A 14,536-nucleotide genomic window follows, 5' to 3' on the forward strand; every position below is an offset into this window, starting at 1 on the left:
AGGGCCTAGGATGACCAATTTTTTTCGATATATTTTTGCCTCCAGGGGTCATGTTAGCCCATTCCATGTGCACACATGTGCATAAACAGATACCTGCGCACACACATACATTTACAGTAATCATCACATTATGACACATACTCACACAGTAGACATATGTACGCATGCATGCACATGCACAAACACATCATGAGGCAAACACACAAAACCGCACATACACACACACACACACACCCACACACATAAACATAAATTTGTACTGCGCACACATGCACACAATTCAAGAATTTTTCCGTCATCTACTCCCCTGAATTTTTGGTCATTGATGCCGGGACACCGAACCACCGGGGTACATGAAATTTGGTGGGTATGTAGCCCCACTAGACTTTTACGGGAAAAAATTTAATTTTCAATTTAATTTAATTAAAACAGTTTTTCCTAAATAAATACCTGAACCGTGGCACTGAGGATGAAGAATCTTTTATGGTATGTTGGTCTCAAGGGCCCACATCAACCTGGCTCATAATCACTCATGTGATTTGCACCCCACCCGGTAAAAAAAAATGAAAATGCAATATTATTCTGCTTTAATCGCCCTATCTTCAGTTAAGATGTTCAGAACTGCACCAAATTTTATGTGTATGATTGACCTGGCATTCTCTGGGGGTATGCCCAGTTTCATTAGAATTTCATCCATGGGGGGTCTAATAAAATTAGGTTATGTGTACATTTAGTGACTGTACACTCATTGGCCTGTAAATGGCGGTGCACACATATACACATGCACACACACAGGCACCCACATACTATCGGTATTAGAACAGCCCGATACATAATTACAAATTCAGTAGGATTAAAGAAAGCCAAAATAAATATTTCATCATCATCATGGCTGCATTTTTCAGTATTGGCGAGAAGTAGTCGTTTTGTCCACTAGATGGCGATCGTTGCAGTGAGGCGTAATTTTGTTGGAAGTTAAAGTGGGTTGGAAAAAACAATGGGCCTTCCTACAAGGACTGTAATTTACCTAGCGAACATCTAATAAGGATAGGGACGATGTTCACATGAAGTGTAATTCCCATTTCTTCTTGAAGCGAAATAAATCTGAGGATGTTTATCAATGGGACATGCTTGGTTTTTTACTGCAGAATGCGTTAATCTTGTAATATCAATAAGGACCTAGGTAATGTTACCGTTAAGCGTTGGTTGAGTGATGGAGGCATTTGATTGATTGCATTTGTAGAAAACTATAAATCTTGGTTATACCAAGCAAATGTATAGCAGCACTGTTTGTATCTTTCGACTGTCATTTATTGCGCGTGCTACAAAATCATTCTGTGCAATGGAAGATTTACCAACGTTACACGGTCTGATACAGTTTTGCCTATACATCGTGAGACTGAGGCGCCTGTTTATTTTGTTTTAAGTCGTGCAGGGTGTGAGAGGGAATCGATGTGCTTTGATTACAGCTTGGTAGTTGTAGTCTGTGAAATTAAAAGCGCGTGTGTGAAGTATCAAACAATGACACCTTCATTTCATTATGGCTGCTTTAGCAAAACACCTTAAGCTACTGTGTAGTGGGTCCCATTTAGAAGTGGCTACTTCATAAGCTTTCCTTGACTCATGGAGCTGCATGAATGTTATTACAACTTTTAAGCCCGCGATATGACAGTTTAAGTCCGTTTGATACTGTAAGGCTTAAACCATTGGTTTCCAAAGGAGATTTTATTTGTGTCGCCAGCATAGCCTATTGACAATTTATGTTGTAAATAGGCCTACCTTATAATCCTACCTGTAGCAGCTTTAGGAAGCTAACAGCTTTCTAATGGGATCTAGTTTGTTAGTTACCGTTTTGTCATAACTCCCTGATGCATTTTTGCATTTAGAATAGCCGGGAGCGTGTATATCTCAATAGGAAAATTAAACAATATCGGTGCCTATGGACTAGGCTGGGTGAACCCAGCCTGATCTGCCCGCTATTTATTTTTTGATTTCTTAAAAGATTGAGCTTGGTCTGATGAAAGCCAGACTAGCCATGGACCTCAGTTAAACAATGCAAGGGAACATGAATCAGCCTATATTTGCACGAACAATAACGGACAAAAGCTCTTCAACTTTGGCCCGTTAAAATGTGTATGAACAGTCTAGCGACGCATTTCATCAAGGCCCATTTGGACATGTCAGTTATTTGCACCACTGGTTAGATGTAAAACAGCATTTCGTTTCAGACTAGGCTACTGTTACTTAATTTGTGCATTAACAATAACGTTTCAGACTACTGTTACTTAATTGGTGCATTGACAATAAAGTATTACATGAACTAAAGATGACTAAAATCTTATGTAGAAGAAGAAACATTCACAAAAAAATCCATCCATCAAAAAATGACCTTTGTTTTGATAGCTGTTGAAAGCGACATGGAACTGACAGAGATGTTTTTTGTTTATAAATACATAAAAAAAAAAAAAAACATTATGCTGATACCTTTTGCTTTTCCCAAATACAATGTAGCCTACAGGTGTAAGTGACCTTTCATCAATCCAGTTGCAATGGATGAACTGTGATGAACTGCCCTACTTGTGATTGTTTTAGAGATTTTAAAGGTTTTATAACAATGCTACATCTTCTTTGGCTATTCTACAATCTATTCACCTTTTCAGCACCAGTAGGCTACTTTCTGTGCAGCCACACACACTCAGGCATGCCAAACAAGCATACACAAAAGTTTCAAGAGTGGGGATGGGTAAAATATGGAGACAAATTGAAGTGTGATTTATTTTTGGGAGCGGATGTACAGGACTGGCTGGCGGTCATATTTTGTACCGCTATGCGGTACATCTAGTTAAAAAGCGTTCCGTGCTCCAACAAAATTCCATCCGCTCACTAGCTTTGGTACAGGGGGGCTAAGTGTAATGGAAGTGTTATGTGACCGCTTTGAAGCCAATTCATAATCTACAGAATTACACAACTCCTATAAAACATGTTAAGTCATGGTGCCTTAAATCTTGTCTTCTTTCATTTTATGTTGTCAGCTTAATCTGAAAGCCTTTCTGTCTTAGTACATATCTTGAATATTCTTAGACCTCACTTGCATGGTGATCAGTCAAAAGAATAACTATGATAGCCATGTATGTGCCATGTGTTAAACATGCACTCAACCCATTTCTGAACATATTGAACAGGTTATTTACAGAATACAATCCTGATGACAAAAGATCGAGAGAAATGAACTAATGAGATTGCCAACCAAAATAGCTAGAGCCCCCCCCACTGTACTGGATTTCTCTCCAGATTCCAGCATGACTCAAAGTGTAATCTGGTCACTTCAGCATGTTCTAATCAAAACAAGCTAACATTAGAAATATATATTTTTTTAAATCATGGCTTGGGAAAGTTGCAGCATCCCATAATATGTTTACATCCTACTGATGAAATGGTTTATTTCTCACTATTAGCTCCCGTTAACAAGAGATTCCATCCATTGTTGTTAAGCGCACAGTAAATGAGTATTTAAACATATAGTGAGTGTCTCCCATCAATATAATCAACCACGTTTCATGCTAACTTTTAACATGCTGCTCTGAAGCTCGGAGACTAAGGTTGCAAATGTGTTGGTCGGTGAAGTTAACACTTCTGAACAAATTGCATGATGAAACTACTAATGGGCAGAACAAAAGGAATCTAAGGCCGTGGGGAATTACTGTAGAATAAGGTGGGTTGTCAGGGCGTTGTCAAAAGAAGGGAAAGCTTGCCATTTTAATAGTCCCTGAGTGTGACAGGAGCCTACATTTATTTCATTATTTAGTGAAAGCTGAGCATTAATATGGAGACCTGCATTGCTAGCAGAGTTCATTTGTGGAGTGTGGTGGCACACACTGCAGGTTTCAAGAGGCAGAGTAAGACTTTGTGCTTGGATTCCTTCTCATTAATTAATTTGTATAATGATTTGATTTTTCATCACATTTTAAAGCATTATATTTTTACAGACAAGATATTTTTTCAAATTAATGACCCTCCAGAGAGACAGTGAAGCTGACAGATGAGGGTATTTAGCTCATGTTTGAGGACAGTTTTTTTTTTTTTTTTTTTTTAATTTACAGGTTCGTAACGGAGTAGTGCATACAGTCATTTATACTCTGGCCTCCCTATGAGCTTGTCACTGAGTAAAAATGCACATTGACTTAGGAGTACGCCTGTTCGTATTTGGAGTCGGATGTGTAGCACTTAAAATAAAAGGTATTTTCACATAGCCTGAGAGCTTCCAAAAGCCTACTGAGACGTACCATGGAAGAGCAGCTTCCCAGCTTGAGGGAGTGTTGCTTGACTGGATAGAGCACCTCCATCTCTGGCTAGTCAAGGTCAAGTTGTTATGGCCGAGGAGCAGCACATTAAGTCTGTAAGTATGACAGAAACTAGGGCAGATTGTGTTATTTATGAATAGTGTAACATTCTGTTCTTTAACATTAATGGATTTTTATCAGAATCCATATAACTCGCTATGTCCCTAAAAGCAGACATATTTCCACATATTAGCAAAAGTAAGCTACTTAAACATTTTAATGCCAACTAATCATCTCTATGTTATGCTATATGATATTCTTTTTTCTTCTGAAGCTAATAAAAGATTAGTAATTATCTTTCTAGTATGTTGATTTCACATGTTAGAATAAAGTTAACAGAAGTGGAATGGGCTTGTTAGCAGTTCTACGCCAATGGTTTCTCTCCTATGTTTCTTTCATTCGGTGGAAATGGTATTAGTTTCAGTGGGTTTTTTAAAGAGCGAGAGGCTCTCGCTGTGGTGGCCCAGTTTTTGTGACAACACTCTGTCAAGTGTCCGCGGATGCGTGTCTCTATTGTCTACTGATCTGCCGGCTGCACAGTACAGGGGTTCCTGCCAAGGAGCTGCTAGCCCCTATCTGAGATCCCACTCAGCAGTGCACACTAGGCTCTCTGAATGTGTGTTTGTATGCGTGTGCATGTCCGTGTGTGTGTGTGTGTGTGTGTGTGTGTGTGTGTGTGTGTGTATTTGTCTGCCTGCCTGAGAACGAGGAGAAGTATTGAACGGCATTTCAAAAATGAGACATACTGTATGATCACATGTTTCAGCACATTCGGCAGGGATGTGACTTCTGCTCTGTGTCTGTGTGTGTGTGTGTGTGTGTGTGTGTGTGTGTTTTCAGCTTTGATACTTACTGCAGTGTTCCTCGTGCAGTGTGTTTTTGTCTGTTTGAGCTCTGATGCAGCAGCAGGGGTTGTTGACATGATTTAAGATGTTTCCAGGGCAGTGAAAAAGATGAGCAAATAGGTATAGAGGCATCATGGCAGCCATCTTGGCTCCAGGAGGGTGACGTATCACTCCTTGTCAGTCTCCTGTCACTCCTCCAGTCTCGTTCCCCCTGCTCTGTGCCATTACTAATCACACCATCCTCTCTCCGCCCAGATTCTACTTGTCAAACAAATTAAATCATTCCTAAATTTCCCACCAGCCTCTGTTTTGTGCATGACACAGTGCAACCTGTCCTTTTCAAGCATTCTGGAGATACTTAATGTAAAAAAGGCGGTGTAGCCATGTGTTAAATTGCAATTGACAATACCCTAGAAGAACAGGAGAACAACAACTGGCAGTGAGGCACAGCCCTCTGTGCTTTCATGAAATTAAGGCTGTGACATGTATTTATCATAACATGTTTACTTTACACTTAGGTGCCTTTTAAAATGAAGGCTGTCAAAATATTAGGATGTGTTTTGTTTTCAAACGATGTTGTTAGTCGTTAACTCCATTGATAATTCATGTATAGTGTATTCAGTGTGCACCTCCGGATAAATTGGATATGTTATTTGTTGTCTAGTCAGGACAAGCATACTGAAAAGTTGACTGAAGTCTTCAGTATGTTTACTTTCAATTCCCCAGAACAGATGGAATGTATATTCTTTTGTTATCTTACTTGTTACTGTAAAACACTGCTCATCTTCTTCTCATAGCCATACCTACTGTAGATAGTTAGATTGGTTCTCATTATTAGCCTCACGTTACCTTAGTCAAGTAATCAAACTACAACTAACTGCATATAAAAGTGTAATGTTTGCTGGATCTGCCCTACCTTACATGTGCGTGATATTTCCAACAATATACTTCTAATGTTGTTGTTCATGGCCCTCTGTATACATTTGTTTTGAACAGTGGGTTTAGACAAGATATTCTTTCTTGGCCTTTTCTGTTGACATTTTAGTGTTATTAAAAGGACTATGCTTTATGACCGTGGCACTTCCAAAGAATTCACAGCGTGAAAGCACTCGGCCCATGTCACACCAATTAGTGCCTTGCTTATAATAGCCTGCATTCTAATGCCATAGCATCCCGTGGCTCACTGAAGCAGCAATGGGGACAGTTTGCTGCCTGGGTAGCCTTATCTTTTAAAACCTGTGGCAGGATATGAAAAGCACAGTATATGTGTGTGTCTGTACTCAGGATAATGAATCAATGTACAGTATATGAGCCAGGTTTTATTGCCGCACTCTGTATAGCTAGTGATAAGATTTAGTGTTTTTTGTTTCACCATTACCTATAAGGAGATGAGAAATATGTGTGTGTCAGTACTTCAGCAATTTGATCACCATCATTATACATGTCAGATCCACTGTGGATCACTACTGTGCTTTAATGTAAAGCCATTATGTAAGTGGCTGCAGAGAATATTTTTGGCTTTCAATCTACATTCAATATCCACAATGTCTCAATCAAAATGTGTTGAAGTTTACAATGTAAATACTTTATTTCCATGAACATTCAAACATTTCATTATGTGTAATTGATGTCCATGAGATGCCTCTTGAAGTCATCTGAGGTATTTCAATTGCATAAACACAATTTAGAAAGGCTGTGCAGTTCAGGTCCCATAATTCAACGTTCATCTTAACCATGTAGTCCAAGACTCTCTCCATAGACCTCCAGATCTTGTCTGAAGTACAGATATGACCAGCAGTGTTGAAACACTTTCATAGCATTGAATGAAGCAGGAAGCTTTTGACCTTCACTATGCAGCCAAACCCAGTAGCAGAGTGACCACATTTGACCAAGAAGCTTTATCCTTTCTCTGGTCTGGTGGCCACTCTTTAGATCGGGAAGGATGTGAGGATCTTCTGGAAGTACAGCCATCTTAATGTGTTATATTGATTATGTATTTGTGTTAGAGACTAAAATAGAGGTCGTTCCTTATAGAGCTATATAGTAATTGACTTCCGGACTTCCTAGGTGGTGTATTGTAAAAACTCTGACGTGGGGATGGAGATTCTCTTGTTTTGTAAGACACTAATTGAATTCTCAGGGCTTAGCCTTGAGTGCTGTGTTTGATGAAACCCAGGCAGAGCTTATTATCACTTGACTCACCACCTCTGCAGAAAAGTCTTGTGATGGAAGTCAATATTGTCTTGCTATGGTCACGCTTGACAGCAGGACAGAGACGTCATCATTGCTAAGGTGATGGGTGATCGCAGCCATATATTGTGAAATTCCTGGGAAAAGCCTGGTCTACTGTAGCGGTTACAGGTTCGCCTCTATATATTGAGGTTAACCTGTAAGCATCAGTGATCCAGAGCATGCAATCAAGACAAATCACATTTGGATTCAGGACTAGTCTCTCTGATTGCCCAAAAGCGAATCCGATTAAACAGACCTAAAACCTATAGAAAATCTAAATTTAATGTTCCAGGGTTACTTTAGCAAATGTGATGTCCTTTGCACTTGTACACGGTATTTTTTCGCTGTGCCATTATGGGCTGTTGCATGTTGAATGATTGGCAAAAAAAAGCATAGAAATGGACTGTGATACATCAAAGAGAAGCAGTCTGAATAAGTATCTGCATGTAAGTGCCCTGTTTTTGTGACATTGTAATTAGACATTTAGTCTTTATTTTGGCTTCAGCTCGGCTTTGAAGTTGCCACTGCCTAGCCCCTGCGTGTTGGTGAGATCAAAGCAGAAATTTGCTCTTTCATTCCCACATTACGGAATATCACACTCTTAACAGAAACAGTGAGGTGTGAAGCCAAATCCGCTGTAAGTAGCAGTCCTCGTATCCCCCGATGTGACAGCTAGCCTTTTGCCCTGACACTTTTGATGACCTCTCCTCGGGGCAGAACAAGCTTGACATAATAAGTGACATCAGACCTCTCCAGTCCCGTGAGGGGTCGGGGATGGCGTAGTTTCTGAACGTTCACCCCATGTTGAGGACCTCACCTCAATGGACGCACACAAGTACAGTACATACAAGAGTCCTCCCTTTGAAATGGAGAGTGCTATGTTACGTTTGCAGAGTGTGGAGATAGAGTTGGGCGATTGGGGATATCTTTTTGACCTTGCGAGAGCTGCCAAAGGGGCCATTACTCTCTGGCCGATTGGTTGGCGTGCCGGTAATGGATTTTTCCTGAATTTCCGATCCTTCGCTCTCATGCCAGGCTGGCTGCCATTTAGCCTCAATCGGAGCCCTCATGCCGAGGCTATCATTTAGTGTCATTTCTGTCAAAAACTGACCACTAAGGTCTCTGGGTCTAATCTCCTAGCAGCAGTAGACACAGACACACACACAAACACACACACACACACACACACACACACACACACACACACACACACACTCCAATGAAAATCACTTTTCTTGCCCAACGAGGGACCATCTCTACCCTGTGGCATTTCTGGCTCCATTGGCTCTACCCTGTGGAATGTATCGTTGCTGATGACATCCCTGTCAGGACTGCCTTTTATACAGAAATCTCCTCTCAAAAGTGTCCCCCAGGTCCCCGCCAGAATTTCACTCCTCAGAGTGTAGGTGTTAACCTGGAATGCTCCTAGACCCACACCTGGGATGACCCTTGACTGTTTTGACTGTTTTATACAGGTCTGCCTTATGCGCTGTTGTAAAGCCATCAGGTCGATTTCAGTGGGCCGATGTTCAGCATATAAAAGAGCACCCTGTTCAGACGTGCTACAGTTGAATGCACCATTAGCGGTTTCATATGATCACATTCACATTGCCAGGGGCCCAGTCCGTTACCTCAGAGGGCCTAGTTAGGCCAATGCCAAAAATACCCGTCACTGAAAGCCTCATTTAGCACTGTACCACCATATTTGGCTAGCCGGATCTTGACATAAAAAACTTTATACTGTAGTAGAGTTTTGTTTTGTTTTTACAGTGCATTTGGTATCTCTTTGTCTGCCCATCTGTATTGTGTATGGTACTTCAAATTCAATAGTGGAGCTTTAATTACCGAGAACTGTCAAAAGTGGTTGAGCGCATGGGGTATACAGTCTTTAAAAAGAAGGCCCTTCCTTCTGGTTGGATTATCCATTTCTGTAGCTTCAATGCTACTGGTGGCTAGTGGACGTTTGCTCTGTATTTTTCACTTTACAGACCTGAGAGCTCGGTGACACAGCCTCAAAAATGGGTTCCCAAGAGAAACAAAGATTTCACAGAAACAACCTCCCTGTTTAATCTGACAACACTTGTGCATTTGTCATTTCAGTTGGCAAATTCCCACTGTTCCACTAAAAGTATCCAAATGCCACCATCATGGTCTACAGAGATGTGGAAAGAAAACAATCTTTCTTTCAGTGCTCCATCTCTTTGCTCTCTCTTCTCTCTCTCTTTCTCTCCTCTACTACTTTCTCTTTTTTCAAATTCCCCCTTTTCTCCCTTTTCATCAGGAAACACAATCCTGCACACCCACTGTCAAATGCCATGATTTGAGATAAACTGAACAGGGAATCAATTCTCTCTTGCTCTGAGAGTGCTCCTCCTGTCAAAGCAGAGGAATCAATGGCTTTGTGATGTGCTTCCTGCACTCTACAACACCAGCAGTGCTAGTTAAGGGCCAAGCACCAGAGGTGTGTTTGTCAGGGATCAGCCACTTCTGTGTTCATTAGTTTGTTCATTGTGTGTTTCATTAGTTTAGCAAAGTGTTTTTGAGCTTAAGAAGCAGATTCATTGGAAACAGATGAATAGCAAACAGATCAATCAACAAATCATTTAGTGTTTGTGAAGTGGTATTTTTAATGAACTTTTTAGAATATCCCAGTCTCATTTTTTTCCCATGAAATATCAATCAAGTTTTTGAAACAGTAGACAATCTACTGATCTTGAGATCTACTAGCCCATCATTTAGTTTGAGGTGTTATCATGGAAGGCCATGACAACATTTTTTTCACTGGTGTCACTGATGTTAGCCTTTTAGCATAATATAAGTATACACTGTATAGTAACTTTTAGCATCATGAAACTGATAAAGGGACCAATTTTGCATTAGATGTTTCATTAATAAAGTAAAATAGACTATTATTTGATCATTTGTCCATCTCACAGTTTGTTAACAAATTCTCAATTTCAAGGAGAAACTTAACAGAATATGACATGAAATGATGCGATGATATATCATGTCTTCTTTCTAGATGAAATATCTTTATTTTGTTTAAGTCGTTTTCTGTGTTTGTCTTTTCAGAGCCGAAAGCATGCAAATAAAGTCCGCCTGTATTACATGTTACACCCTGTGGATGGAGGTTGCCCAGCTAAGAAGCTCAGAACAGACAATGTGAGTACACAATATTTGTATTGCTTTGTTTCTGAATTATTCATCACGAGAAAAGCATATTGTATAGAACACAATGCCTCCTTGCCTCCTTACACATTTATACTTCATCACAATCACCCAAGCTGTTAAAAATTGCATAGCCCATTGTGTATAGCCGATCTTGGAAACCTTTGGTCTTATTGGACTCTCCAGCTATTGATTTTCTTGACCCTACTCGCTTCTGTCTTGGCAAGGCAAACTGTTAAATAGTGCTCCATTTATTGGCAAGACTGAACCCAGAGCACTAGGATGTCACTGTGGATGTTCATCAAGTCAGAGAGTGTGAGACAGAGAGAGTGAGAGAAAGACAGACAGACAGACAGACAGAGAGACAGAGGTACGGACAAATGTGCCGTTGAAGTACAACAAAAATTTGACAGCTTCAATTATCCCCTCCCGTCAGCTTGCTGACAAGAAACGGCAATAACGTGCGGCTGTCCTTGAGTGATGCCGGTGATGGTGTGTGTGTGTGTGTGTGTGTGTGTGTGTGTGTGTGTGTGTGTGTGTGTGTGTGTGTTAACGCCTGCACGCCACAGCTCAATAGCGGGGGTTTTTGGAACGCTAAGATGTATGAGAGTGACTCACTGAAGCATTCTTTTCTGGGGCCTTTTGTTGGAAACTGTCAATGCCTTCACTGCGTGCCTGCCTACCCAGCTCTGGTCCTCGCCATCCTGCCGTTTGAGCAGATGCTTCATTTCTGTCACAGTGTTCATAAATAGATCTACAAAAAACCCACTGTAGGAGGCAAAATCTCCACTAATTGCTTGTTGGTAATCAAAGCCAGACATCATTGGTGATTTACAGCGAGGGCGCCGTGTAGCAGTTGACCTTTTTTTTTTGTCTTCATCTTGTGCAAGGGGGTTTAAAACCCACACACCATGACGCGCTTGGTATCATTTCTATTTCTTCCTCCCTGCTCTCTCCATCAACTGAACAGTTGCGTCTTCATAGAGTTTATGTCAGTGCCACAGGGTGCTGTAATAATGTGCGGGTGATTGAGACAGCGCCGTGTCAGGTTGTGTAAACCCGAGACGCGTCCGATGGGCCCCCGCCATAATTATTCCACAGGCTGCCACCTATCAGTCACCAGCAGTCCTCCTGCACCCCGAGAGAGCCCTGCCTAAAAGCAACACGGCAAGATACACACTGAGAGAGAGAGAGAGAGAGAGAGAGAGAGAGAGAGAGAGAGAGAGAGAGAGAGAGAGAGAGAGAGAGAGAGAGAGAGAGAGAGAGAGAGTCTCTCGCTCAGCCTGCCGGTGAACCCTGCTCCTTCGCTCTCCAGGTCTGTGATTAGCATTCATCACCTGCGGATGTGACAGGCACCCATGTCCGGAGATAAGATAGGGTTACAGGTCTGATTGGACACAGGTAGTTATGCTTCACTAAGGCGCCTTCTGAGCACTGGTAAGGCAGCGGGGGGAAAAAGGGGTGGTGGGGGGGTTGTATCCATCATCCTGATGGCCGTATACAATTAATTTGAGCTATTTCGAGCCTGATGGGAGCTTCTTGCGGTTATTTCCAGCTGCAAGTTGTCAGGTAGCTGGGCACCTTTAGTATCCACCTTTTCCGGTGGGCACCAAAAAATAAGGTGGGTAAAACAGCGGCGGAAGTAGTATATATACCTAGTAGATATTTTGTGTGCTAATTAGCAATTAGCAATATTTTTCGGGCTATTATGTAGTGTACTGTGTAAAGTCGCAAACCTTTATGAGACATGTCGTTACGGAGCTTAGGGACAACATGCGCTGTCTGTGGTTGTATGTATAACTGGACTAAACTAATTCAGTGGCTTGAATGTGAATGTTTTGAACATAAGCCTAAAACTAAATTGGAGTGTTCCTACCAACGATGGTAAAGTTTCCATCGCATCCCAAAAGACGACGAATCAAAAAGATTAAATTTGAAGAACTTAAACTTAAAAAAGCCCCCCAAACACGCCCCGTTTGTTCACTTTGAAGTGGGAGTAACTCCCACTTTTGATGCCAGGCCTCATGGGTCATAGTAAACTTGTGTATAGATCAGAGTCTTATGCTATCGGTCTTAGAGCAAAGTACACTGCAAAGGAGAGATAATTATGTCTTTCTCCTGTAATTATAGGCAGCACTGTCGGGTAATTCTACATTCTCTAATTAACAGCAATGATCAAACAGGTTTGTGTCATGTGCTATGTGTGGACAGTTTATTTACACATCCCACATACCATATTATGATTATCTTTTGTGATGTGTAACCAGCAATAATGCAATTAATATGAGGTTCCAGGTTCTGTGACTGACAGGCCTAAATTAGCAGCTATATAAATAAAAACTCTTGAGCAAAATGTGTGTGGGCATCAGCTCTGTTTCTGCTATGTTAGCTTTTCAGATGTCCTGACACAAGGTGCTCAGCAAAGACACTGTTGTGTGAGTCCCTCATTGGGAATGTTGCCATCGTGGGTGTCTCAGCGTGCAGATTTGACTGTGCCCATGTGTTTTCATGTCATGGTGCTCATCTCAATCATTTTACTGAGACACTAAGTTGAGACGCACTCCCTTCCCTTAGCTAACACCAGCAATTAAAGAAAAAGTTGAAATTCTTTGATTTTACCTCTGTTTTTTTTCATTGGCTCAGCTATTGTTTACCTACTACCTAACACTCCGAATATGTTCACCCCACCCAGCACATTAGAGTATGTTTGATCACCACCGCTGCAGTGACTGACTCTGCAGCATGAGCAATATTCCAGTAGCTCAGAGCAGCTGTTGTTTTCTAAAGCCTCACTCTCTCTCTCTGTGTGTGTGCAATCATCAGGGATGAGACAGCAACCGCGATGAAGGACTGCGGCAGACGGTCAGTCCGCACCAGTCAGCCTGCCTCTCACTCCCAATGTCACGGGAGGTGGACCTGACTATCTGTCAGTGTCGCGAACAAGACAAGTGTTTTGCCGTTATGGCCGCTTGTAAAAGTTCAGTTGAGCACTTTTATAGCAGGGAATCGTTATTTAGTGCTGCTCTTAATTGTAGAGTCCCACAATAAAATGTAAATAGTGTGATGGTGGTGGCATTGAGTAACTGAATGTGTGTGGATAGTCAAGCTGAGTGATTGCTGATGTCGCCCAGCTCTATTGATTCAGTAACAAAGACCAGTTTAATCAAAATGTCTTGCTTATTCATACCTTTTCAGAAGTCTACTCAGTGAAAACAGTGTTAACTTCAGAACTGAATGACTTTCTGCTGAAATAAAATCTGAAATAGATTAGCTGTGAGTTCACATTAGCTGTATCATCATTACTAATCATGTCATTTATAATTTATGTACTGCTGTTTTTGTTCTGACTGTGTCGATACATCCTCCTTTCTGGTAATAAAGACGTGTGTAACTGTACATTGTGACAGTGTGGTCTTGGCCATCTGTTTAGCTCAAATCTGCCATCTGCATTGCTAGCTAATAGGTACATGCCCCCCTAAGAACTCTTCAGAAATGTGCATCCCTTACTGGATCAGTAATTTAATACTGAAACCATTGAGGTGGACACAATTCGTAGCTGGGGACATTTTTGTGCTGATTAAATATGTGTCCCTCTGTCCAACATGTTGGTAATTAACGTTAGCCGTGTTTAAATCAAAAATCTGGTGAGGATTTAAATCTGGTGGGGAAACCGGCCCTGCTCTCAATAGCAAGAATGTCCCTCGCTCACTCTCTGAAACTAAAACATCCTTGAGACCCGTGTAGCTACTCAGTCTCCTGGATGCATTCGTCTACATGCTCACTTTCCTGTAATGCCTGGCATCATTCTGTCACAGAAGCTGGATAATTCAAGGTTTGGCTAGTCAGAAAACTTTGCCATGTTTTTTTTTTTTTTGCTCCAACAAGCTAGAGGACCCAGCTGAAATCACCTTAGTTCCACCTCCTGCTCTTCAAAGCCATGTTAGTTCATAA

General features: G+C 41.3%; 1 protein-coding gene across 2 annotated transcripts in view; it reads left to right on the plus strand.

Moving 5' to 3' along the window:
* zmat4a (zinc finger, matrin-type 4a) overlaps positions 1–14,536 on the plus strand; it is a 79,911-nt gene that overhangs the window by 22,287 nt on the left and 43,088 nt on the right. For both annotated transcript variants that reach the window (XM_048243049.1, XM_048243050.1), the window contains one exon: positions 10,490–10,579. In XM_048243049.1, the coding sequence (XP_048099006.1) occupies positions 10,490–10,579 (90 nt within the window). The remainder of the gene's footprint in view (positions 1–10,489; positions 10,580–14,536) is intronic.

This window comes from Alosa alosa, chromosome 5 (assembly GCF_017589495.1).
Source record: "Alosa alosa isolate M-15738 ecotype Scorff River chromosome 5, AALO_Geno_1.1, whole genome shotgun sequence".
Lineage (NCBI taxonomy): Eukaryota > Metazoa > Chordata > Actinopteri > Clupeiformes > Clupeidae > Alosa > Alosa alosa.